Consider the following 20,386-nt stretch of genomic DNA (forward strand, 5'->3'; position numbering starts at 1 on the left):
AGACGAATTAACAGTTAATTAACGATTTAAATTTGCTGGAAATCGGTGCAGACTTTCAACGATTACCTAACGCGACTAAAGACGGCTACCACTCATAATATTATTATACTCCGGACGAGTCGGTGGTCGCATATTTTCGACTACACAAATACAATAGTCCAATAATAATAATATTATCGTTGCGCGTGTCGATTTCGTCGGTTGCCGAAACCTATTTCGTCGTCACGGGAAACGGATCTCGTACGTGATTTTAATAATACTACAAACACCAATACTCGATATCCGTAACATGCGACATGGACGTGTAAAAAAAAAATTGTATCGCAATATTTAAATTTTAAAATATATCACTGCATAGGTACGCCTACGACCGCGTGTCCGCGTACATATTTTACTATACAACCGCGGCACGATAATTTCGTCGGAAAATCCGCCGACCGGTACGACGACGGCGACTGGTCGCATAGCCACTAGCATCACTCTGTATGCGCGCGCCGCCGGAGCCGCCGCCGCTTTAAATAGCGAAAACCGGCGGGCACCGGGCCCAGTCAGCCGAACGCGCACCACCACCGTGTACGTGCCTCACGTAAGCGTACACAGTGCACAATCCGTGTGAATATCACATTATATTTTATGATAGGTAACTGTACAATCGCATATGAAAAACGTCATATCGTACTCGGATAAGTTTATTTATTTATAAAAAATAAGGTTATATTATATCCTCTCGCAACGTCGAAGAATTCCATTTCAAGTGAGTACCTACCCATTATTACAATAATAATATCACCCGAGTGAGATCTGTTCGTGTACCGTGACGATTATGACATTAACGCCGTTTTTTCCCCGCCCTTTGCGTACAATACCGCTCGGTAAATTCCGATGCAAAAATATCGCGACGGGCGGGTTTTGTTTTATTTTTAATATATACTTTCCGCACCGTTTCCGCCGCGTCAAAAGCACATTTCGGCCGGAAGTCGGGTTCGGCGGCGCCGGCCACCGCTCGGGTCCCGTCGCCGGAGAAAACCGCTTGCCCCTCGTGCACGCGAAAATGTCATTTCGTAAATCGATAGCGGCGCGTACCGGCCCTTCCCTCCCCCGCGCCACGCCAAGCGCGCTCGTCCGAGAACCGCGTGGGGAACCATTGCTGGACGATACCGCGACCAACGTCGCCAATTATAGTGGTGTTATCGCAATCCAACGATTTACGATGATAAATTGTGATTATCGTGGCCGACGGGTTAACCACCCGCCGTCGAACGAGACCCACCGCAATGTCGTCGCGGCAATGATGGCGGTCGAGGGGGAGGGTCGTCGATTAGTCCGATCGCGCGCAATGTCTTTCAACGCTTCTTGTCCGGCAGCGAGTTTTTTACACGCCCACGGTCCATTTCGTCGCGGCCGGTTCACGGTACGACGCGATTTTATTTCGCGCAAAATACAATACAAGTGTAACGGACGACACACACGGAACAACCAGCTCGTCTGTACGGTTATTTTATTCCCCCCCACCCCGCGCTCGTCTGAATCTTTGTTTCCCGTGGCCGCCACCACCACCACCACCCGCCGCTCTATCGCTTAGCCGTCGCCGCAGCCGCCGACGTCGTTGTACCGCGTCTCCCGAGCCGGTGACCTCTGCGCGCCGGTACAATAATTCCATCGTCTCGACGTGTACCATTGTTGTACGTATATTACATTGCTCCGTACTGCTTGTCTTTTTAAATCGATCGGAACGGGTTTCGGTAGTCGTAACGCACTTTTCCCCCTCCCCTCGAACGCCGCCGGAGATTCGCGTCCCGTCCGATGTGCACGATAATATAATAATTCAACACGCGATGATCACGATGCGCCGATAGGTTATAATATTTTTATTATATAATCGAACATTATCGGCGAGCGGCCGTCGACAATCGCAGCCGGACCGACGTCTTAAACGTAGTGTAATGTTAATAATATTATCTTTTTTTTAAAACATTAATTCTATCGTAATAATATTAATATTCTTATAGAATTATTCTCACTCGCCACAGCGAGCCAATGTGCATTGTAATCGCTCACGCACGCGCACACACCTTAGACCGATCGCTGATGTTACGCACACGTGTGTTTGACCTTTAGGTTAGGTATTTCAGGTCGGTCAAACCCTGCTGTGTGTCGGACACGGAAACGTGTTAATTGGCATAAAGCGAAACGTAACCCGATACGCAACGCACGCGGCCTTTGCACCGCGAAACGGTGTTATTCTGGTACACGGCCGGATGGGGATATCAGGTGGTCGGGTGCCCCACCAGAATTGCGACAACTACCTACCTACAACTCTGTTGAATATTATAATAAATTTGCTTTCGAATTTAAACTTGTGCCTAAAAACAAGTCGCCGGAGGGGGGGGGGTAACGGTTGGGAGTCATTGCCGACCGATCGGGGGAAATGATTTTATTATTATTAATAATATTATGTATTAGTATCGAACCGCGATTTGATTACCATATTATCGTTTTGGTTCCTAACCTAACCGTCTAATTATAAATAATTATAATACGATACAACTGTGTGCGACATTTTAGTACGACGCGATGAATGAATTTATTCTTCTTCCGTTGCACACACGACTAACTGTATACAAAACGTTTGTTTTCATTGTATACGGTCGCTAAACCGATACACAAAATATCTTTCAATGTTCCTAACCGGGAAATCATAATTATTGTAAACTAGAGTGGCGTACCGCAATAATGTTTTTATTATCTAGTAAGTTTTTTACGGCCAATTGTGCTAAATGGTAAAAACCGAAATTTTGTTTGAATATGAAATACTTTTGGTAAATTTATTGTACATAATATTGACGATATATTTAACAACTGGAAGATGTCACATGGCTCATGGGACATGGTTGTAATTTCAGTGGAGCACAGAAATCTTTTCCGTTATCTTGGTGGGAATAAAAATTAAAAAATTAGAACTTTTTTCAATACCTGCCTACGACTTAAATTAAATGTTGTGCAACATAATATTATGTTCACAATACTTCTAGGTGTATAATGTTGATACTAATTATAATTTATAGGTACCTATTAAATCAAAGAAGAATATTGTAATGTAGATTATTGAAATTAAATAGCTACTATCAATGGAAATAGGCGCTAGGTAGTAGATATCATATTATATTATTATCTAGTATTATAATTTTATATCTATCTTGTAAGTTTATATAATATTATTAGCAAACAGTTTCAGGGTAAAAGTTAAAAATATTTGTTGCGTCATATTTGGGTTTTTAAATGCCTGATTAGAGAAATATTAATATAATATTCTATAATATTATACCTACGTTTATTAAAAATATGATAAATACCTACATCGAAAAATATCAAATTTAAAGTGTTTAAAAATAGATATTACCTAGTAGATTTCAAATTTGGAACTGTAGAAATCTTATATAATACAAATCTAATGTAGCCTGTATGTTTATGAATAGTATCATATAATATAGTATACTAATATAATAATATAATAGTTAGGTACCTATATGAAAAAATACATCAACTTTGTTATATACCAATACGAAATCACAAAAGATAAATTTCATTCTCACTAAAATAATGAGAAATGTCTGAGCTCTACCATAATAATTACAATTATCTCTTTTCAAAGCAGTCAAGGTAGTAACCTATTACTTATTGAAAGAATTAGGTGGCAATGGAAGTATTTAAGTAGCTCATAATCTTAATTTTTCCAATTAATTATAAATGTATTGTTTGCTGAAATTAAACGTGTCACACTTCATGTAAAGATAATACAATTACTAAAAACCCCATGTTGAACTGATCCACCTCCTGGATAGATCACACTCGGTGGGATATAATACACTCTTTTCTTGATGATGAATAATTCATTATAATATGAGAAGATTGTAAATGAATTTGTAAATTTGCAATAGTGCATTATTATTTTTTGTGCATGAAAATTAAAAATCAAACCTTGTTAGTTGTTATGGAGTTGCAACCTTTTGATTTATGAGGGTTGCATGGTGTTAATGAGTTATTGTATATTTTATTTTAATTTATAATTTACACCTATTATATTTTTTAGTCCTTATGATATTATGTTAAATTTTTGATAATGAGTGACCGGACAACTTTGAATTAATAATTGAATGAATTCTATTGTAATTTGTATTGAGTCCATATTTTATTTAGTAGGTTCCGTTCACGGGTAGAAGTAAAATCGATTGAACCTTTTTAAGTTAGGTATGTCTTAAAAATTTATAACTTGCAGAATAAATAATGGTCTTTACTTTACACAAATTCTTTTGTATTGATAATATAATATGACTCTATACACGCTATATTTTTATATTTATTATTTTAATAAAAAAAATATTAACATTTTGTTAATAGTTTAAAAGCTAATATATAAAAGTTATCAGCTTTACCTACTATAAGCCTATTCTGTATATAGGCGCATCCTAGTAAAATTAAGAAGTGGTCTAAAATATATTATTCTTACAGTTAATCTTTATTTTTTGAATTTCCCAGAAGTTTTTGAAAAAATTATGCTAAAGAATTTAGAGTAGAATATATATAAAATTGTAGTCTGTAGGAATTTACTATGATTGCATTTTCGAAAACAGAAGGATTATTTACACTTTATAGAATCATCCTCGGCTTAAATCCAGTAAATATTTTGAAGATTTTCTTTTACCCGAATAACTGATCTTGCTAAATGTTGGTGATCGCGGCTACAATTATTATTATGACCCCGTTAAATCGATAGCTTTCTTGTTCTGCTCAGTATCTAAAAATATCTACATTTTTTAGATGAGTTAATTAATTTGAGTTTTTGCAATCTATTTATTATTATGCGTTTTACTTTTATATAATATTGTAATAAAACATCGGCTTATGATACATGTTATGCGAATTAGAGATCATTTTGTTACTAGAAATAAAATAAATGAATCTTCTTTATCAGTTGTATGCGGTTTTTGTAATTAATTTTCTATAGTATTTTTAAAAATTACAAAATAATGAATAACTGATATTGCTTAATATGTAGCAATAATGATATTGCATTAGAAAATTAATTAGTTAAATAATAATATATTATATTTACGTGTCTATAAATACTATCTAGACACTTATGTAATTTTTGAATTTATATGCCAACAATTTATTTTTAAATTTCTTATAATTGCAATTAATTTTATTAAGAATTCTATATTGTATTTTTTTCATTATTTTTACGTTGTTATTTATATCCTAAATGCATTTACAATATTATTTCAATAACTTTTTAGGTATGTGTATATAATATTATTTATTGTAGATAGTTAAAATATGTATTTACAAAGTGTTCAGCACTTCATAATGATGTTCTTATTTAAGCATGTTTACTTTTATGTAGTGCAGTGATTTATGATGCCTGCTAAAAAATAATCAGTACGACAGTATCTGAACTATGTAAATAGTCTAATAGTATGTATGGGTGGTAATATATTATGATAGTTTATATGTGTGCAAAGTTTAGATCGTTAATCATAATGGCTTTTGAGCTGTTCATTGTTTTATATACAATAAAGTATAAACATCATAAAAATGTATATTTGTTACTTATATATTATTAATTTTATAAACGGTTAATTATTTACTTACCTATCTATATTTTTATTTCTTATTATAACTTTTAATCTATATTAAAAATTAAAAATTGTATTTACGCACATATTATAATAACCTGCACTTATGAATCTTTTTTTTGACAAAATTTTTTGTTAGGCCATCTATTACAGATTTGAACAATAAGCTTAATTGATAAAATAATCTCATGAAAGTAAAATAGTGAAGATAATTCCCAATGGGGGTACCTAACCTAACTTAACCTACTTCGTCATGAAATAATTTATGAATCTATACTATCATTAGAATCATTTATAGTTCTAAATCGCGATGATTTGCTAGGTACTTAATATTTAAAACAGTGTGGTAAAGTCATCTCCATTATTCAATCATATTAAATGGACTAATCTAATTAATGTATAATATTAAATGTTCCTATATGTTGACATTTTTTACGCAAACGTATAACATATTGTATCATTTATTTACGTGATGACTCTTATATTGATTCATCCAATCATGCCCGATTTATTCACGACATAGGTAATATTTATTTAAAAAAAAAATTAGTTTCAATCTTCTAAATAATTGCATTTACTTTAAACGTTATAACTAATAAATTTCATGGAATTTTTTTTTTGAAATTTTTCATATTAATGAAAGATAAAAAAAAACAAATTTTAATTTTAAATTATAGTATAAAGTACAGTAAACACCTCTACTTAGTTAAGTATTAGTGAAAAATATTATAGAAATATTTATTACAAAGGTAGTAGATACATTATACAAATTACATAGGTACCTACTAATTATCTATCTATATAATATCTTCTTTATATCATGATTTGGAATTAAATATTAATAATCACTTATCACGTATGAAATCAGTACGACCATCTAGTGCTTGTTCTTTATTCCTACGATCGTACCTGCGGCATTACTATGAAAAAGTATAAAACCGTTAATAAACCTCAAAATATGTTATACGATATAATATTAATAAGTATCTCTTAAATTTTCAAATTGGTCTTTAATATTAATGTAAACAATTAATTTTTTTATATAATATAATGTAAATGGATTATTATAACATTATGGTGGCATAAAATATTCTTGGAATATTTTCAGTAACTATAATACACGGCATATTGTGTTGGTCTTGGGTCAATAATCAAGGACTGACAAGTAAGTGGGTGCGGACGTTCTACCTGAATTGTTCTTGAATATATGATACAATACCCCCTGCTATACCTTATCTAGAGTTTCTACCACGCAAATAAATGATACGTTTTACATTTTCGTAAAAATGTCTACATACTTTTTATAGTATATTATATTACTTAGATTAGCCTGTTTAGTTTGATTGAACAATGCAGATTCCTTTACCACACAATTTTAAATTAAGTAGCAAATCACGCGAGATGCCTGTATAATAAAATGTAATTATATAATAATATATTCGATAACATTTTCATTTTATTTATTGATTATAAAGGTCATTATCAGTCTTGTGAGCAATACTAATCAATACCTATAAAAATAGCTTTAACCTGTAAAATATTATTTTCTTTGTACCTATTTAATACAGTCCAGTTTTACCATACTGGGGTAAGCCAATTCATATTTATTAAATAATCTACTTTACGTGAGACAGTTTAATTAAAATTAATTGTCGTTGACGTTTAGAATTTACGGTGACATAAAGGCGTTGAAACCTAAAAAATGATAAATGATCAATATATTCAATGGTGTAGATTAGCACTTAAGCTGATCTTTTTAAATTCCTAACGAGCTTAAATTTAACCTATTTCGTAAGTAGGTTAGATTGTTTGTTAATTTTGAATCGTCTTAATAGGTTAATAATACATATAATACAAATTGTGACTAAATTTATTATTATTATTTATTGGTACTTGGTATAGATAATTATGGTTGTCGATCACCACCCGGAAATATATAAGCATACTTAATTACCTACCTTAATTTAAGAAAATATAATAATCATTCAATAAAATAAAAATAATAAATTATCTTTAATGTTTTGCTAAAATCAGTTTAATATTCATACTTTTTTAGTTTTTTTTTGTGCTTGACGATTAAAAATTAAAATCCATATTTGTTGATAATCAACGCACAACATAATATTCATTAATTTTTTGTATTTTCCTTTAGGTAAATTTAAGCTTCTTTTATGTTATAATAGTCTGTTGTAACCAGACTAATGTCGTAAACGTAAAAAAATAGTACTCACATAATAATATGTAAACTGTAAACTATTTGATTAACGTCCGTAATAAAATAAATAAAAACAAAAACCTCAATTTTTGTAAAAAAAAAAATGTCCTGTGCCTCCACAAATTCCTCGACAAATTCTATCCACATTCCACATACCTAACATTTATTTGAAATTAAATATTATAAAGTACCTATTAATTAGTCAGACGGGGGGAGGGATGTCAAAGGAATTTGGATTGCACCTTTTGCGTTTTAAATAATTCAGTAAATCACTTTTTACTTAAGAGAAATTAATTGGGTATTACAATTTATATAAGCTTCTCCGTGCCACTAATAATTAATAGTACTCCCACTGTCTCTGAGATCACATGCGGTCATGCAGTTGCATACTTGGTTACTCGTCAGGTCACTATACTGTACAAAATATACAATCGTCAGTGACTTAGGAATTCAAAATCGTTATTATTTAAATACAAATTAATAGGTCAATATAATCCAATCATTTTACGTTGTTTTGGTAATATTATAGTATTTGTGTTGTTTTCTTTTAATATTCTCGAAATATTATTATGTATAATTGTAATCGATAAATATATCATATCATATTTTTAAATATTATGTTTTTGAAATTATGTTTGTACTAATTTACATAATTATATTTATGGTGTTATGACAAACAATGTTTTCAGAATCATAGATTTAATTATTATTTACGTGGTAAATGCTTATCGATTAATAATATTATGCAAAAATATGCTCTTAATTTAAAACATGCAATAAAGAATATAATTTATACAATGGTAATTGGTAACACTATATTGAACTATAAAGGGTTGTTTTTTGTATGTTTTTGAACTTTATCAAAATGTCTATATAAAATAATTATATTACATTTTAGCATGAGTGTGATATTTATACTAATAATGTATAATAGTTAGTAAATTATTTAGGTAAGTAAAAAGATTATACGTAACTCCGTTAAGTTTGTGACATTTGTATGTATTCACTTAGAGCGTATATATGAATATGAGTTTTATTAACATCCAAGGTCTAAGTCTGGTTTCGAAGTATATTATTAAATGGTTGCAAATTCATCACAAAACTATTTTAATATAATATTACAGTCTTATGAACTTTTGTATAGTATAGGCTCAACGGCACTTAACTTAAGTGAAGTTAGTAGTTATGTAGTTTGTTTATAATTTGTATCTATCAGAGTACCTTTGTATGTATTAACAATATGCAATATGCATGTCAGAACAATAAAATAATTTGATTGTTCATACTTCATGTTTATAATAATATATCACGTAGGAAATAATTTCCACAAGTGCAGTATTAATTTGTTAAAGTATTCCTTTTTTATTGTTTTATAAACATGATATAATATTCTATATGACTACATATTATATTTTTTAAACTTATTAGTTTTGTATCGATTTAATTCTTTGATTGTATCGTTGTTAAGTTTTTTTAATTTGGCACAATTTCATGGTCATATTTTTCGTATGCGTGTGTACTGTGTGTGGCGTGCGCCTTGGACTCTTAAATAATATAATATTATAAATTATAATCTATTAAAAGGGCTCATCAGCAAAAAATGTTTTCTCAGTTTAACAAGTAAAACCTTACCGTATTAACTCTTTGTAATAACACCATTGAAATTGTATTTAATTATAACAATAATGAACAATTATTTAACTGTGGTTTGACAGAAACGTTTTTTAGCATTTTATTTTTAAAAGTCATTAGTATTTATTTTAGTATCTGAACGGAACGAAGAATGTATTGATTTTAGTATTATGTGTTTTTTTATTGTTTTTTTTTGTATTTTGTATTTTGTATTTTTGTGTCTATCATCACCATTTGGGGCAGTAAAATTGCTTTGATTTCCTTCAACAGTATCTTGTTCAATGAGAAAAAATGTTTAGAACTTTAGGTATGCCTAATTGATGCTTTATAGTATTGTAACCTGACCGCGAGGACTTTAATTTCAATTAATTAAATGTTAAGTCCTCCCACGCAACCTATTCTGCATGTAATTAATAATTATACTGATACAAACGATGCTCACCAATATATTTTTTTTTGTTAACTTAAGTTTGTACTATTTTAGTTGAATAAAAATTATATATTTGAAAATTGATTGAAAACATTTACGTTTTATGAGTCTATAATACATTTTACTATGAATTTTAAGTCTTAACTAGTTGTATTTATTTTTCGAATTGCTCCTACAACTATGTTGAACGGTATTATGGCAGTTCAACTAGTAATTACTAAACAACAAACATATATTTTATTATTCATTACTTCACTAGTCGACTTCCTATACTGACAATTGTTTAGTTGTATGAGTATTTAATCGTTTTAAAGTTTAAACACGATATTTCGATATATTATTAAATTTGTATAACCGTGATTTTTGTCAAATTCGAATAATTGATGAATTAATCACATGCATTTTATATGATGTAATTTTAAACCTAGCTCGTGACTACACCTAATGCATTAAATAAATTATTAATCAGCGATATAAAATAACGTCAAAGTTTCATATCGATGACGAGACAAAATATTCAACGACTAACGAGTGTTATAAATTATAATCATATTGATTAATATATTTATTATTTTGTTTATTGAGTATCGTTAAATGAGTCCCTGCTGTCTTCCTTAATTTACCTGTCAAGGACGTAGGAACGTTACATGTCGTTGTCATCGTGGTAGGTATTTTTAGACTAATCCCTGGACTACAGTCAAATAGTGAATAGCCAATGTCCAATAGTTATGTGCGTCGGTACATTTTTATCGTATATATAGGACAGTAACGACTAACGTTACCTACAATAATTAACAATACATTGGTACGTTTTGTCTAAGAATTGCTATAGTGTACAATATGGTACAAGTTTCACACCCAATTCCACATAATATAATAATTTATTATGTTTTGTTTAAAATTCCCCTGAAAATTTTCCTGAAAATTTCCAAGCTCCAATATATTTTTATTATAATTTTAATAAACCATGAAAACGGTATATTGTATTTGTTTTTATGATTTATCACATGAATTCGATACTAGATCATAAACCCATATTTTTTTTTTTTGTTTTCGAATGCTAGGTCCAAATAAGTCTAGTATTAAAGGTCCAATAAATGTGGTCTAATTAATTTTGGTTCAATGTGCATTTACATCCAAAGTGCAATTTATATTTTTTCTTCTTTTTAGATTTAAATTGCAGGCCGTTTAGTCTTATCAACCTGATTTGCGTGTTTAATGTTTCATAATATCTTCCATGTATTTTCTGTGTGTGTGCAGAATCATGAATGTGTAGCAAGATAATTTTTATGGGTTGCCATTATGAAACTAATTATATCATGGAGTGAGAAATTATACATAATACCTATGTCCATCATAATAATATTGATTTTTATGGTCAATTGAACAGCATTATTAGAAAATAAATACACCTATAATAATATATACTTAAAATATCCTCTCCCTCATAAAAAAAAGGACAACAAAATGCTTATTGTTTGAGTATGAAAAAATATTTAATTATTTCTTAATTTTATTATATAAAATGTTGTGATTAGGCTTTAGTATTACTATTTTAAGTTATGGTAGGTACATGATAAATATTGTTAATGTAATAAAATAACACAGCCGTGAAAAATTTTGCTTTATTTAAATGTAAGTTGTATCTACTCTAATGCATAATTATTTTTTTATGGTACAGGTTTTTAAATTTTACTGTCATATACATTTAAAATTATAGAGTTATAATATATCAATCATTAATTAAATACATTTAAATATTCATTTAGAGATAATGATATTGCGTAAAGTTAAACTAATTATAAGCCGATTGTACAAGATATTTTCCAAAACAGAAATTCATTTTTTGAGCCTACAATTTAAATCGTACCTATAAGAGAAAGTGGTTTATTATATAATTTTTAATTCTCGTGCAAATAAAACTAATCGACATAAATTTAAAATTAGATATATTTTGTATTACATTATATTAATATGTTTCTATATTATAAATTCAAGTAGTCGACCTACAAAATTGCTTCATAAAAACTAAATATTATAACTAATTACTATCTTAATTTCTTACGTGTATAGTAAGGACTAAGGAGCATAATATTTTGGAGATCACCCTGAACTATGTGTAATGCGCATAATATTATAAATGTACACTTTTCGGGATTGATTAAAAATGAAATATTATGCCGACTACGTTTAAATGGATCACTCTGTGTACATATGTGTAATATATTGTATAGTCGTTGAATGTGGCATGTCTGATAGGTATATGTTTACCATTCTAGTCATTTGTCTAGCATTCTAGCCCGTCTGGAAGGAAACTCGTAAAAAGAAGAGTTACTAGACTACCACGAATATATGGTCACGAAACTCGTTTCGACGGTTGTTCTATGCCAATGATTAAAAAATTGGACACGTATTCACGCCGTGTGCGTAGAGGTTATATAGGTTCGATACCTGGTCATCGCCACCCGTTATATACCCGTTATTTGTAATTTTTTACAGTATGTGCACGTGTGGTGTAATAGACGTGCAAACTGGTTTTATTTTTTTTACTATTAAATTTTTCCTCGTATTTTTCTATAAAAAGCTTCTGCCATCCGTTGTAGGTCGTTGGCCATAATGTCTATTGTTGTACGTATTATATAATATTATAACGTGTACCTGCCTGTCGTCGTATTTTGTCTTGTGTGTCTATATAGAGTTTCAAAAATGTTCTATTTTTTATGTTCATTCCATTTAACATAATATGTGATTGGCTGAGGACTTTTTTTCGTTTCCTGGAATTCACTGACAATATCGTATTTTTTTTGTTTTCGTTTGTTTGTTTATAATGGAGTATATTATTATTATTATATATTGTTTGGAAATTGCAAATATATTGGAGGTTGTTCGTTGTCAAGTTGAAAGGAACGTATCAACTTCTTATGTCGTTTTTGGTCATTGCTATCGGCCTGCAATGTATTACTTCGACATCTTTAACTTGTTCCTCGAGTTTTTTATGTTAACATCATATCTACGTACCATGTTTAACTACTATTTACCAATACTCTATTTTAAATTGTGTTTAACAAATTTCGTTAACATCTCAGTCATTTTTTTTATGATTTGACCGCATTAAATTTATATAAGATATTGGGTAATCATTGTAGACTTAGAGAGTATTTTGTGTATTATACAATATAATTATTAGCTTTTGACTGATCTAGTTTTCCTATAATTAATTCCACAGCAATTATGTTTGAATTTGTGAACCTTTATATAGCTAGATTGATGTATTTGAAGTTTTGTTTTAGAAACTGTTCTAATTTGGATTTTTCTAATTTGTTTTTTGAAATTTTATAGATTCGTTGGTTAAGAATTTTCGCAAAACTAGTCCTTTAATCATGAAAAAGAGTTGCAAACTTCTTAAATTGATTTATGTGATAATTTTAGCTAAAAAACTTTAATTTTATTGTTGACTATTTACAAGTGAAAGGTGAATTGCGATATTAATAAATGCCTATTTAAATTAAATTCGCTATAACCGAGATATTAATTAGTTGATGGGCAAGAATATAGATTATTAATTATATTTATATAATAAAGACACAATTTATTTCTATTTCCTAAAAATGAAACACCATACAAAGTTGTAGTTTTAATTAAAAAAATCCGTTCCATTGTACGTTAGCCTAAAAAAAGCCAATAACTCATAAAATGTGCATGTTCATTAGAAATCCGTGAAGCATTAATAACAAAATTAATAAATTTCAAAATTTATAACTATCATAACAATAATGACATTGTTGAATAATAATTGTGATATCATATCCGTGTTGCAATAAAATTCAATGTTTATGTTACGGGGTAACAGATTATTAGTTATTAATATTTGTATAGATAACGATTATTCGTGTTGCAATAGTGCGTAGGTACATGGAACTTGGTTGACGCGTAACTTTGAAAATATAGAACGCCTTATAAGTACAGTACAAAGTACAAACAAATAAGTATAGAATTCGATGTAATATTAATTGTATATCGGAAAATACGCAATTATTGGTTTGTGTTATAAGTAAATGCTGAACTGCTGCCTAGTTGAACATAGTAAAATAAAGTCTAATATTCTAAACTATAATACCTATCATTCGTAGGAATCCACATTACACTATAATATTATGTAATAATTTTATCTTGGAAAATGCTAGCAATTCGATGCTGCTTATTGTTTCTTTTCGGATTTTTTTAAATATTTAAAACATTTTGGATTTCTTCCAAGTTATGGATATTTTTTTGCAGATCTCGAGGATCAGTTGAGGCGGTGGCTTGTGAATAATGTTCATAGTATTATGATCATTGTAGTTCGATGTTGGATTTATATTTTATTTCGTTTTTATTGTATTGATGATTCAATTTTACCGGATGGTTTATCTCTCCGTACTGTAGTTAAACTGATGTAATAAAAACTTTTAGGTATAATATTTAATATATATATATTATATTATTATTGTGGTCGTGGGTCGACTGATAAAACATAAAAAATGAAACATTTTACTGGTGTTCCGATGATTTTGCTCGTTATCGGAAAGCTATATCGAAAACACGTGATAGAACACGGTTTGAGAATATACACGTGTTGATTCGTCGGCGGATAAACTCGTTTTTCTGGTTTATTTTTTTGTTTTTTTTTTCGTTCACGTAACTAGAGGTTTTAACTTTTAGTAATGCATGAAAACATTTTGTGTTTTTTGAAAAAAATGAGACCCAGTTAAGTTTTTATGACGATAAAAAATGTCGTGCACCTTGGCCATAAACTAAATTAAATTAAACTCTTTTAATAAAACAAAACAAAATTTTTAATTAATGTTTTATTAACAAACTTGTAGGCGTATAAAAGTGCGTTCCACTAGAAGTGACTAGTGATGAGGAACATAATATTATGCCGGTATGCTGGTGGGGATAGACAAGTTTTGGATTTCAATAGGCAGCACAATGTAATAATATTGAAATATTATCATTTCTCTCGCTGAACGACACTACTACAGTATAGACGGCAGACGCTAACGTCCGTCCGATTATATAAAATAATGCATTCAGTGAGTATAAACTCAGTCTCAAAAAAATCATGTTATTTTATCCGTCATTTATTCGTCTAAATATTGTGTCTTGTGTGCATTTTTAACGTTTATAAATTCACGCCAATTTTTTTATGATAATATTTCATGTCGTAAATTCATGGCTATCTTGTTGTATGCGCTCTACCCCAGATTGTGGTCTACCTGCGAAAATATCGTTTTTAAACGTTTTTAAAAACGTTATTTTTCTATATTGTTTTTGATAATATATATATTTTTTTATATTAAATTCTTATAACTTATAACTTTTAACTTTTAAGTTATAATAGTAACGCGCAATATAGAAATGCACTTTAAAAGTTGAAAATTAAAATTAATTACTATATATATATATATATATAAAACAATATAATATATTATATACAGAATATAACTTTTAACCTTTAAGTTATAATAGTAACGCGCAATATAGAAATGCACTTAAAAGTTAAAAATTAAAATTAATTATTCATAATATTTAAATTTTAAATCAAAATTATAATAATTGATATAAAAATTCATAACATCTGATTCATCAGAAATCGTTTTTTTAAAAAATTGAATCAAACTAAAACTTGAATTCAGTAATTATTTTTCATCTTTATATATAAATAGTAAATACGTATATCTAGGTATATCTATTATGGTTATTACTTAGGTATTTGTTACTAATAAAAACAATAAAACATGCTTATGATTCGAAATATGTGACATTAAGTATATTTTCATTTAATACATCATCTGCAGGCATGCCTTAGCAGACGTAATTTTGTTGTATGATTGATCTTTTATTTCTAGTCAAACACAACATTTTTTTTTTAAACTATTAATGACTATGCATTTGATAGAACGCATCATTTGACTATACATAAGTACACGACTGAAACATAATAATATATTCATAAATATTGTTTATAATAAAATGAACTCTATTGAACCATTACTAAAACAGTAAAACGACCATGAAATCTAGAACATTTGGTGTCGATGATTTAGTATAATACTGTTTTATCCGTGTGACATTCGCGTTTTATAGCATGAAATAACAACTGTTGATGACGAGGATTAAATCAAATTTTTTTTTATAGTATCTACATAGGTTAAAACACATTTTCTTTTAACTGATATTGTTCGGTCTATACATATTTCGAGTGTAAAAAAATAATTGCACTCTATTATATTTACAAAATAATTAGCACCTTGAAAAAAAAATAATATTACAAATTATTAATTATTAATTTAAATTATTAAAACTCTAATTAATATTTAATATCCATTTACCAATACGACTCACTATTTTGTTGAAATAAATACGTACGGCTAGAGTCTAGGATGTAATAAATAATGTAAATATGTATATGCAAATTATTTAATCTTTACATATTAAGTCGTCTGTGAGTGATAAAAATAGTACCTAATAATTATTTATATTAGGTATTATGTAAATTTAACATAAAATGAAAAGTTATTACAATCATAATAATATTTTTGTATTTGTTCATTTTTCAGGTCCTATATTGAATCTCATACATTATTAAGATGGGAGTACAAATGAGAACGAAGACCGAAGAAACGGCTGAGCCTCTGATCGAAAATAACAACAAGGATGGCGTGGAAGAACCTCTGAAGCCACAACCTCCACAAAAACGTGAAATATTGTGGGCCACAGCTATATATTTAACCACTTGGCACGTGTTAGCTGTTATCTGTACGATACTTTACTGGAAGAATGTCAAAGTGGCTACCATCTTATGGAGTAAGTGCAATATTATTATGTTCGTTTTTTTTTTAAAATTTTTAAATCATAATTTAGTTTATGGCCTAACATAAACTGTAAAGCTCAATCTAAAAAGAAAAAAAATTAAAATAGAAACAGGTTGTATAGGTACTGTTGTAGTTTATTTTCTCATGCAATTAACCATTTCCTTATGTCACTGTACTTCTTCATAATGTTGAATTCCAATCTTTAAATTTAATATTATTTATTTATTATTAGGTCTCCTTGTTGGATTCATTGGCCAATTTGGCGTAACTGCAGGTGTGCACAGATGTTACTCTCACAGAGCGTACAAAGCCAAGTATCCTTTGCAAATCATTCTTTTGGCTTGCTATTCAGTTGCTGGACAGGTATTTAAATAATATATAATATAATATATATATTATGTTAAATATAATTATATTATTTTATTTGTATTACAGTATAGAGTAACAGATTGGGTTCACGACCATAGATTGCACCATAAATTTAGTGACACCGATGGTGATCCCCATAATGCTAAACGGGGATTGTTCTTCTCTCATATTGGTTGGTTGATGCAACGTGGACACCCAGAAGTATTCCGTCGTAGCAAAACCATTGATATGAGTGATATAGATAACAACCCCTTAGTTCAATTTCACACAAAGTACATTTAACATTTTAATAATTTATACGACTTGAAAAGAATAATTATTTTATTCTCTTTTTTTTTATAGATATTATTGGTTTTTCAAAATTACTTTTTGTTTCGTATTGCCTGTACTTGTACCTATATTCTGTTGGAATGAAAGCTGGATGGAAGCAATTGGAATTAGTGGAGTGTTGCGGTTCGTGATTTTCACCAACATGACATTTTCAATCAATAGCTTGGCTCATTTCTGGGGAACAAAACCATATGACACGTAATTAACTTATTTAGCTCATGATTGTGTTGTACTGTTTCTAATGAAACAATGAATGTTTTTATATGTATTTTGTAGGCGCATAAAACCTGTTCAGAACATGGCTCTGGCTATATTGACTACTGGTGAAGGCTGGCATAACTATCACCACGCATTCCCATGGGACTACCGGGCAGAAGAATATGGTGGAAACTTTACCAACCCAACTACTATAGTTTTGGATTTGTTTGCCAAAATTGGATGGGCATACGACTGCAAGACACCATCAGCAGATCTCGTCAGACAAGTGGCTACCAAGCACGGAGATGGAAGTTGGAGCGAAGTACCAGTTGAGGAATGCAAATAGATTATTATCAACACTAATGCATTTTTCTAAATAATTATAAGACTTCATAAACTTTTAAATGCCTTCATAGAATGTTATTTAATATCTAAAATTATGAAGACTAGAATACATTTATGTTGTACACCTATGAAATGATAATAACTGCAATGGCATTCAGTATTTCGATAGTTTTTGGTTTTACTTTAAATTTTGGTGTAATTTTATAGATTTTTTTTTTGTGAATATTAGCAATACGATTGGGTAACAACATATTAGTATAACTTTACACATATTTAAATACACATACACACACACAAACACACACACACACACACACACATATATATTTACACACATACATATATATACATCTATATATATACACAGTATAACCCATTACACATACTAATGTACATAGTACAGTCAATTTTGACTACATTTCTGTTGTGTCTTGCACATAAAAAAAAAAATGGATCTTAAAGATCCATATTATAACCCCATTTTAAAATATTTCAATAAATATGTATATGGTGGTCATTGAAACAAAATAGCATATTGTGCTAATAATGCTCAAATATTAGTACCCAATCGTGTTACATTGTCCAAAACTTAGATAAGTATTGAATAAAATTATTTATTATAAACATTTGATAAATCGGTTGCAGCTGTTCAATGACGGATCAATATCCCCAACGAGCTTATGAATACGGCATCAACTAATTTTACAACGAATGCAAGTGTGTGTATATGTATGGATATAAAGTGTAAATGTGATATTGTAATGTCTATAGATAGATGGAAATTGTTAGATATTTCACTTTCTTTAAAGTGTACAGGTTCCCATCTAACACGATGATTCCTTAATCTAGACGTTTCAATATTAACTGGTTTTGTGTCATTTGCATAGGTTGATGAATGCCGAATGGGTACGCTAGCAAAATAGACAAAGCTAGACAATTTTTATATTACAAAATAAATTTTACTCCAGCCTAATATTTATAATGTGCTATATATAGGCATCGATTACCAGAATAGCTATCACATGAACACATACACATACTTGTACACATAATGTTAGCCGTTAGTCCCTTTAAGAGTAGGTGTAGGAAATTTTGTTTGTGATTTTCTATTGTTTTATCATTATGGTAATGAATATTATTTATCATTAATAAATGATAGTAGAAGTAAAACAAAGAACTGAAATAAACAAAATTTTACTTACATTAATAATAATATTAAAAAATTTAAAATAAACGCGTTGTTTTAAATAAATAATTAAAATATTATGAACAAGTGCTGATGCATATGTATTTAAATAATACTACTGGTCTAACGACTATTTCATATAATATAATTATATTACAAACAAGGGGCTGGTGGATTGGTGTATTCAATTTATCTTAAATAGGATGGGATATATTATTATGATCTGAAAATATTTAAAAAATAAAAATGTAAAAAAAAAGTGTATAAAAATTATTATTTATGAAAATATTCTTGTAGCCTAATATTCTGCGATACATTTTAAACTGTAATAGAATAATAAATTTAAATAGATACGGATAGACTGACCAATGTTGATATACCGTTTACAAATTATAAGTGAAATCACAGATAAAAATTCTTATTATTTTATGAATGGTTGGAAATGTGGACCATAAAATCATCATCATTTGGTTTTTAATATTTTTATAACTCATAAGTCGTGAAAATTGCAAAAAAATACAAATGCCTCAACTCTTTTCATATTGAATTTGTACATAAAGTCATATTATTAAAGTTTTAATACTTTATATTTATTAATATTGGCTTGATATTTAATATTTTTTAGTATCTTAAGGTAAACTGGAGTAAGTGATTCGATTGATACTTTACTATTAAATAAAAATGTAGTTTGAGCTTCATTGATTGTATTGTTTTATTACATAGTCAATATATAGTTGAAATTTCTTTTTGAGATTGTATATTTGATTCATGTTAAGCTCTGTCATCAGAGTTTGAGCATGTAATCAGTCCTGTAAAGAATACTTTTAAAATACTTTGAAAAAGTATTTGGAATACCTTTCAAATACTTTTGGTTTTTAAAGTGGGTTTCTAATTATCGTAATATAAACACATAGGTAGTAGGCAATCTAATAGTTATCTAATAGTTTTAAAGAGAATATTGTTATTCAAAATTCAATAACTTTATTTAGAAATCTGATTTTCACAAACCTTTGGGCTTCGGCTAAAACAGAAATACAGAATATTAAATGAAACTATTATTCTATTATTGTAGTTGACAAAAATATTTTTCCAACCAATTATTTCGAATAAAAATAAAATGTTGGAAATAAAAAATCAAAGTATTCAATACCAAAAAGTATTTAATACAAAAAAAAGTATTTCAAATACCAT

At 29.1% G+C, this 20,386-nt stretch overlaps 1 protein-coding gene across 1 annotated transcript; it reads left to right on the forward strand.

The window, feature by feature from the left end:
- Window positions 1-542: 542 nt before the first annotated feature.
- LOC100169386 (fatty acid desaturase-like) lies at window positions 543-19,946 on the forward strand. Its single transcript, NM_001204940.1, is given in 6 exon segments — window positions 543-754; window positions 16,513-16,759; window positions 17,000-17,130; window positions 17,203-17,408; window positions 17,479-17,664; window positions 17,743-19,946. Coding segments are annotated over 5 exon segments (1,008 nt in total). The 5' UTR covers window positions 543-754; window positions 16,513-16,542; the 3' UTR covers window positions 18,011-19,946.
- The last annotated feature ends 440 nt before the right edge of the window (window positions 19,947-20,386 follow it).

The sequence above is a fragment of the Acyrthosiphon pisum genome, chromosome A2 (assembly GCF_005508785.2).
Source record: "Acyrthosiphon pisum isolate AL4f chromosome A2, pea_aphid_22Mar2018_4r6ur, whole genome shotgun sequence".
Taxonomy (NCBI): Eukaryota; Metazoa; Arthropoda; class Insecta; order Hemiptera; family Aphididae; genus Acyrthosiphon; species Acyrthosiphon pisum.